At 31.3% G+C, this 8,751-nt stretch overlaps 1 protein-coding gene across 1 annotated transcript; it reads right to left on the reverse strand.

Moving 5' to 3' along the window:
- Positions 1–5,261: 5,261 nt before the first annotated feature.
- Positions 5,262–6,006, reverse strand: LOC133337743 (probable protein phosphatase 2C T23F11.1; the record flags this gene model as incomplete). Its single annotated transcript, XM_061545949.1, has 2 exons — positions 5,709–6,006; positions 5,262–5,595 (listed from the first exon to the last, which is right to left on the reverse strand). Coding segments are annotated over exons 1-2 (616 nt in total), but the record flags the coding sequence as incomplete, so codon positions are not given.
- Positions 6,007–8,751: the final 2,745 nt, after the last annotated feature.

Genomic DNA, 8,751 nt, shown 5'->3' on the forward strand with positions numbered 1-8,751 from the left:
TTATTGTTGTTCTGTGTTCATTCTTTCACCTGTACAATCAAGAGAAAGGCATGTCTGATTAAAAAATGAAACAATAGTACAAAAAAGAAAAATGACGTCGATCACAACCTACGCATTTTTTCATTCATGAAGAGGGCGCAGTTTGGCCGGAATAAAAAAATTCTTTGATCTACAAAAACGAAATACAAAGTGTTCAAAATATGAGAAAAAAAATTAAATAAAAAACTAGTTATAAAATAATTCGAGTGGAAAATGTTTTTTTTTTTTTAATAATATAGAATGTAAAACTATTACGAACATTTGAAAAATATTTCCAATGTTTCGTAAAACAAATCTAGATTATTTATTTAAAATAAAATCAGTAATGAAAATTCTAGTCGAACGGGGCCCGACTATATAATACGTTTCACGATTTTGGGTACATACAAGAGATGCTCATATATAGCATTTCCACATTAAATGAAACCTTTTACAAATTAAATGAACCCTTTTCCAAATTAAATGAAACCTTTTCCAAATTAAATGAAACCTTTTCCAAATTAAATGAACCCTTTTCCAAATTAAATGAAACCTTTTCCAATTGAAATGAAACCTTTTACAAATAGAATGAAACCTTTTCCAATTGAAATGAAACCTTTTACAAATAGAATGAAACTTTTTCCAAATTAAATGAAACCTTTATTCTTATCTAAGGAAATATAATATTTGCAGTAATTTTAAACCAATATTTGAAAATTAAATCAAAGAATATTGACAACTATAGTTGTATGGCTATGTAATTAAAATAAATATTCTTTATTTCGGTGTGATTTCATTTAATATCTTTACTACATAAAACTAAATAAATAGTAATACAAACTGGGGTATTTCTTGACATATTAATAAATAAATATTTAAGAACAAGAATTGAATACCCGGTCCTAAATGCGAAATACATATTTGACTTAATAAATTGTTGATGATAAGGTAACTGCTTATCTTATTGAAGGGGTTCCCGACTTGCAGCTTGTGGGATTTTCAAAACCATGTCCATAACGTAGTTAGAACAATCTTGCCGAGTAAGCTTTTGAATACTTCGCTCGATTACATCAACAATGTTATGTTCCATTGAAACGTCACACAGCTCAGCTCTTGGACATAATTTTATTTTTGAAAATGCATCTTCGATTGGATTTGCATTGGAGAATAAGGCGGTAAGAATTTAAGGTTGCATCTTTTGGATTCGATCAAATTTTTTATGTCATGTCGCTTGTGTATTTGAGCGTTATTTTCCAACTCTGGATTGATTTTCTCAAAAAAAAATTCTATAAATAATTTAAATCTATCTGCATTGACACTGGAATTAGAAACGATTGTGTGATGTACAACTCCCGCGTTGTTTATTGCTGCAATTATAGTGACATTACGACCTCTGACCGTAGGCAACACAATGTGTGCTCTTGTTCCTTGTTATGAATGGGCTTGGGTTCTTCGTATGTGAAGATTAAATCCACACTCATCAATGAATATTTATTTTTCTCCTTGTTGGGGTATCCATTTTGTAAAGTCTTGAGCATATTTTTGTCTCAAGCCTAATGTTCTGGAGTCATTCTTTCGTTCTATTTCAATAGAGGCCATCTTCAACGTAATTTTTAATTTCCGTAATCCATATTCTATGCAGCTTGTGGAAATATTTATATCATTTTCTCTCAACAGTTTAGTTTTTATGGCTTTGAGGGTAATTCCAGGTTGACTTTCTATATAGAACTCGATCAGACTTAAAACTTGTGGTGTCAACAACTTAGTTCTATTTCCTCCACGCTTATTTTCCTTCAATGTCCCAAAATTTTGTTTGTATCTTCTTATAAATGTTTTTTCGGAATTTATTTTTATGTAGGCTGGAGGTTTGCAGCCTCGGAAATGGTTCTCCCCTCTTCATAGAATTTAAATAATAACAATTTCATGTCTTTTGTTATTTTGTTATACTGACCCAATTTGTTTCGGGGTCTTGTAGATGTAGCTTCGGTAGGTTCTGGAGCATTTCCACTTGCAATACTTGGCGAGGATATTGATTCTTCCTCATGTTCCCAATTATCAGAGCTTCCCGAGCTAAAATCAATTTCACATTTATTTTAAACGTTGCTATTTTTAAATACAGTGAACTCTCGATAATGTGAACATCCAAAACAGTAAACTCTCGACAATGTGAAGTAATTACAAACAAAATTTTGGAACATTGAAGGAAAATAAGCGTGGAGGAAATAGAACTAAGTTGTTGACACCACAAGTCTGATCGAGTTCTATATAGAAAGTCAACCTGAAATTACCCTCAAAGCCATAAAAACTAAACTGTTGAGAGAAAATGAAATAAATATTTCCACAAACTGCATATTGAAATAGAACGAAAGAATGACTCCAGAACATTAGGCTTGAGACAAAAATATGCTCAAGACTTTACAAAATGGATACCCCAACAAGGAGAAAAATTAATATTCATTGATGAGTGTGGATTTAATCTTCACATACAAGATGTCACTATAATTGCAGCTATAAACAACGCGGGAGTTGTACATCACACAATCGTTTCTAATTCCAGTGTCAATGCAGATAGATTTAAATTATTTATAGAATTTTTTTTTGAGAAAATCAATCCAGAGTTGGAAAATAACGCTCAAATACACAAGCGACATGACATAAAAAATTTGATCGAATCCAAAAGATGCAACCTTAAATTCTTACCGCCTTATTCTCCAATGCTAAATCCAATCGAAGATGCATTTTCAAAAATAAAATTATGTCCAAGAGCTGAGCTGTGTGACGTTTCAATGGAACATAACATTGTTGATGTAATCGAGCGAAGTATTCAAAAGCTTACTCGGCAAGATTGTTCTAACTACGTTATGGACATGGTTTTGAAAATCCCACAAGCTGCAAGTCGGGAACCCCTTCAATAAGATAAGCAGTTACCTTATCATCAACAATTTATTAAGTCAAATATGTATTTCGCATTTAGTACCGGGTATTCAATTCTTGTTCTTAAATATTTATTTATTAATATGTCAAGAAATACCCCAGTTTGAATTACTATTTATTTAGTTTTATGTAGTAAAGATATTAAATGAAATCACACCGAATTAAAGAATATTTATGTTGATTACATAGCCATACAACTATAGTTGTTAATATTCTTTGATTTAATTTTCAAATATTGGTTTAAAATTACTGCAAATATTATATTTCCTTAGATAAGAATAAAGGTTTCATTTAATTTGGAAAAAGTTTCATTCTATTTGTAAAAGGTTTCATTTCAATTGGAAAAGGTTTCATTCTATTTGTAAAAGGTTTCATTTCAATTGGAAAAGGTTTCATTTAATTTGGAAAAGGGTTCATTTAATTTGGAAAAGGTTTCATTTAATTTGGAAAAGGTTTCATTTAATTTGGAAAAGGTTTCATTTAATTTGGAAAAGGGTTCATTTAATTTGTAAAAGGTTTCATTTAATGTGGAAATGCTATATATAATATCCTGTCGATAGAAAAGAATGGAATCGGACGAAATTAAATGTGTGATCTACATAGACATTTGAACCAATTTAAATCAACCCATCCACATACCATTCTGAAATCTATTAGATATTGCATGCCAATCGGTAAGACTTGTAACATTTTGAGACGTGTTCTAGAAACTTTTACTGGTCAACATAGGCGTGTATCTTTGTTCATTCGGCTGTGACTGATAAATTTTTAATTTAATATATACTCTACCACTCGAACAATCGATTTGATATAAAAAATGTCAATATTAATCGATATTTCCTCACATACTGCAAAAATATTTCGGCCTTCTTCAATAAAGCTTTCGAAATTGAATCGCTCATTTGTGTTAACCCATTCGAAATTAATATGATTTTTTCAGATAGAACAGCATTCAAATATATATTCTTTTAATGTATATATATAATTTTTGAGTTAATTATTCCAGATTAGATCCGTATAGACTAATTTAAAACGAAAAGCCGCGCGAATTTTGAATGGTTACATTTATAAAAATGTATATTTGAACATTTATAAAAATGTATATGTGGAAAATATCTATAATTTTATGATCAATTATTGGTGAAAATACCTCAAGATTGACTGACGGATAAAAAATAGGTAGTAAATGGTAAAGAGAATACCGTAGAACTTGACCCTGTCTCCCTTCCTTCACCTGCTACTCTCTCTCCCTCTCTCTCTCATTTCTCCCCCAATAATACTAAATAAATTAGAGATTAACATTAGTATTACTCCTTCGACGATATACTTGAAAGTACTTATTTTATATTTTCAACAATAACAACGCTTCTTTATTAAGTTATTTCTATATTTCTCGATATGTTTTTGTTTGTTTCTATGTATATTTATGTGTTTTCTTTATATACTCATGCATATACATATAAGCAACAAGAACGATTAAAAACGTATAATTTGTAGAAGGTAATATATTATTTAAGTTTAAAAAAAAATCCATATATACATATGGTACTTCCTTAATAAAAGAAATAAAAATTAAAACATATTTATATGCGTTGTTTTCCACGTTTTCCAAAGCTTAAGCAACGAGTTGGTTTTGTACCAGCTGACAATATTATATTAACAATTGATATAATACAAAATCGGAACCGTTCCGATGTTTTCCGAGGTCAGTTAATACCTCAGTGAATAGGCCATATTACGACGAACATCTCAGTAGGGCCGACTGCAGTTTTCTGGCCCGCCTTAGAGTAAAAACGTGTCATTTTCAACACCAGACATTATTTTGAAAATACTGATCCAGCCAGGTGCCTATTTTGCAACGTTTTTCTTTCTGTGGCACACATTCTATAAGAATGTCCATCCTCAAGGATCGACAACCTATAGGAAGAATTCTGGATTTCTCAACAAGATACATGTTGCCGAAAATTCGAAACTGCCTCCATAAACAAGGCATTTTGACATCTAAATTCTCATATTATTTAATAACGTAATTTTTATATTCATCAAAACATAAAAAAATATATATATGTGTACATAAAATTCATCTTCCCTATAATCTAATTATTATTAATTTATTTTCTCATTGAAATCTAATCTGTAAATAACTTGGACCACTTATAGGCGCAAATGATCATGTTATCCGGCGCCTTTTAGCCATATTTTATAAAATTATTGGTAAAATATATTGATAAATAAATTAATAATAATACAAAATCTAAACAGATGCAAATTTTGAATATATATAACCACTCAATGACACATTATCTTACCTGTTACAATTTGGTCTTCGGGTTTCTTATTTTCATTACGTTTGAATACAAAATCACCCAATGCTCTCGATAATGCCAGATTACCATTGACACGATTAAATTCCACCCAGCCGCCACCTTCATTGATACGTTTCGATTCAGCTTCATTATTTGGTTTATGGTCCATTGATAATGTTTCGACTTTGCCATTTATGCACGCAACGGCACGTGAATCACCGGCATTGGCACAATATAATCGATTATTTTTAATTAACACCACAACGGCTGTTGAACCGGCCATTTGCTCGCCCCATGATTCATTGTATAACATTTCATAGTCAATATCTAAGAATGCCTACAGGACAATAGAAACAAAAGGACATGACAGTTTGTTAGAATGTCTATTGATGGTTGGATGGATAGGTGGGAGTACAATCAGCAAACGTATAAAAAATGTATGCAACTTACTTGCTTTAAGGCTTTTTCAACATTATCCTTGTATTCGGGTCGTTTCAAAACAAACTTGTGTAAATGTTTGCCAGCATATTGTGCTACTGTTGCACCGCCATGGCCATCATAGACTGCAAAAAATGCAGTACCCGGATCATCGGGCAACGATAGAATGTGTGTATGTGAATCTTCCATATTTATGCGCCAGCCCTGCATACAGCTGGAACCCACTCTGTACAATTCATTTTGGCAATATGATGATTCCTTGGCGGTGATTGGTTCTGACAGTGTTTGACCCATATTGATAATTTTTTATTTTCCTAGAAATAAAAAAAGAAAAGAAAATATAAAAATGTTATATCAATTGGAAATATTTATCCTCACAATAAGTTCCAATTAATACCAAGGGGATAAAAAATGCGCCAATGCTTGCATTATATTGATTAATATCCGATAAGGTATTCTTTTTCGGTTTTAGTTCGGTTGTGATTTGTAAAACAACGAAATCTTATCGTTGCCACAGCAAAAAGGGGTAAACGTACGAAATGACAAAAAATTAATGTGAACAAAGGCCAAGAAGTGAAGAAAATTTTAAAATATACTTTTTTATATAAAATAATTATTTTGACAACTTAATGTTGTCACGGGACAAATAAAATTGTTTTGTACAATTATTTCCGATACTGATATTAGAGCTAGATAGTGGGGAAATGAGTTGCGATATAAACAATTGTTCCGTTCCTCGGGGTTGCTTAAAATTGTTGCACGTGTAAACGCCGAGTTAGCGTACTTTTCATACCCTTCACCACACTGTCCGTCCATGTATTTTTGTGTGCAAAATACATGTCGTATTTATAATCCGATTTGGACTAAATTTGGTACAGGTCACTTATTTAGACCAATAACACCCATATATATTTACGTCAGATTTTATGAAAATGGTGCACCAAACTCCCAATATTTGTCCGATTGAGACAAAATTTTGAACATCGTACTGAATTAAAGCCAGATTGATGTATGCGAAGAATTGTTGAAATCGGTTCAGATTTAGATATAGCTCCCATATATAATTTCGTCAGATTTTATGTAAATAGTGCACCAAAATGCAAAGGTTTATCCGATTAAGTCTAGATTAGTGTATGCGATGTATTGTTAAAATCGGTTCAGATTTAGGTATAGCTAACATATATAGCTTTTTTTGTGTGGCAAAGATATTACGTCTGTTCTATCAACAGAATATTGTACATATGAGCATCTCTTATATGTACCCAAAGTGCGGAAGGGTATCATATAGTCGGTCCCGCCCGAATTTTGAACTTTCCTTACATAGTAAAAAAGGAAAATTTTCAATCACGCTCTCAGTTATAAATTACATAGTGTCCAAATTAGATGGTAATCCTTCACAACAGCCGATCACCTCTTAGCTCATATGGTGGGTACACATTCCGAAAATGATTATTATATCCTTAAGTTCCACGGTAAACAATTTTTTTAGCTCAAAACTCACCAAGAAATTAAACTTAGATATGTATAAAAGTTGAATTTTATGCGATGTATTCTGGTCAAATAACTTTGATAAAATGATTAATTGTTAGGACTTTGATTTGTTTTGATAGTCAACCACAATATAAATAGTTCAATTTTATTATTGTATCTATAGATACAAAACAAAAAAATGGTAATGCATTTCGACACAATTAACGAAATGAATGAATCACACTCGCAGTTTCGGAATAAAAGTTCATTTTATTCGGAACATAAAAAATGTCGTTCATACATTAATTAAAAAAACAAAACAAATTCTATTTTATTTGTTATCTAAAAATTACTTCGTTTATATGTATGCTGCGATTGAGAATGTGCTGAAATAAACCTGACAAAGCGAAGATCCAATAGTACGGCAAAGATCAGTCCTTTAGTCAAATCATGCAATTGTTTTTTTTTTTTGAATTATTTTTAGAACTTTTTACTTCTTTAAATTCAGAATAGAATTTGATTTGAAACTATTTTTAAATGCAACGACGTACGCATTGGAATTTTTTTTGTTGTTGCTATTTCCGTCTGAAAGTGATTAGACGAAGAATGACGACGTGAAAGTGAAATTGTTGTTTGCACAATTGTAGCTAGCTAGCTGGCTATATACTTAAGGTGTTGATGAGCGAAATTCTGTTCTGGCCATAATAAAGACGATAAAGAAATTGAGAATTCTGTATGTATGTAAACCACAAATTTCAAAGATAAACAAAACATAAATGTTTAAAGGTAAGAAAGTTGTGTATTTGGGAAGAGTTAGCTAAAACAATTATTTCTTATATTTTTTCTTTTCAATAGATTTGAGATGAGCCTAGACAATCGCGCAAGGATTCATAGTTTTTTTGTTTTCTTAACTGTGGCCATTATACAATAGGACAGAACCGCAAATGAAGCATAACAACCATCAGGCTGGTGGTATGGAGTTTCAATACGCTATTTATGAATTGAGTTAAAACAAGTGAAAAAGCGTTAAGTTCGGCCGGCCGAACTTTGGATACACTCTACCATAGATACATAGGACAGATACTTGAAATGAAAATAATTCTAATTCTACACAACGGTTTATGATAAAGACGATAAAGAAATTGAGAATTCTGTATGTATGTAAACCACAAATTTCAAAGATAAACAAAACATAAATGTTTAAAGGTAAGAAAGTTGTGTATTTGGGAAGAGTTAGCTAAAACAATTTTTTCTTATATTTTTTCTTTTCAATAGATTTGAGATGAGCCTAGACAATCGCGCAAGGATTCATAGTTTTTTTGTTTTCTTAACTGTGGCCATTATACAATAGGACAGAACCGCAAATGAAGCATAACAACCATCAGGCTGGTGGTATGGAGTTTCAATACGCTATTTATGAATTGAGTTAAAACAAGTGAAAAAGCGTTAAGTTCGGCCGGCCGAACTTTGGATACACTCTACCATAGATACATAGGACAGATACTTGAAATGAAAATAATTCTAATTCTACACAACGGTTTATGTAAACCATTATGTACACAAAATACAATTTTCAGCAATTTTT

The sequence above is a fragment of the Musca vetustissima genome, unplaced genomic scaffold, assembly GCF_032173495.1.
Source record: "Musca vetustissima isolate MV318-11 ecotype Yass unplaced genomic scaffold, APGP_CSIRO_Mvet_v1 utg156878, whole genome shotgun sequence".
Lineage (NCBI taxonomy): Eukaryota > Metazoa > Arthropoda > Insecta > Diptera > Muscidae > Musca > Musca vetustissima.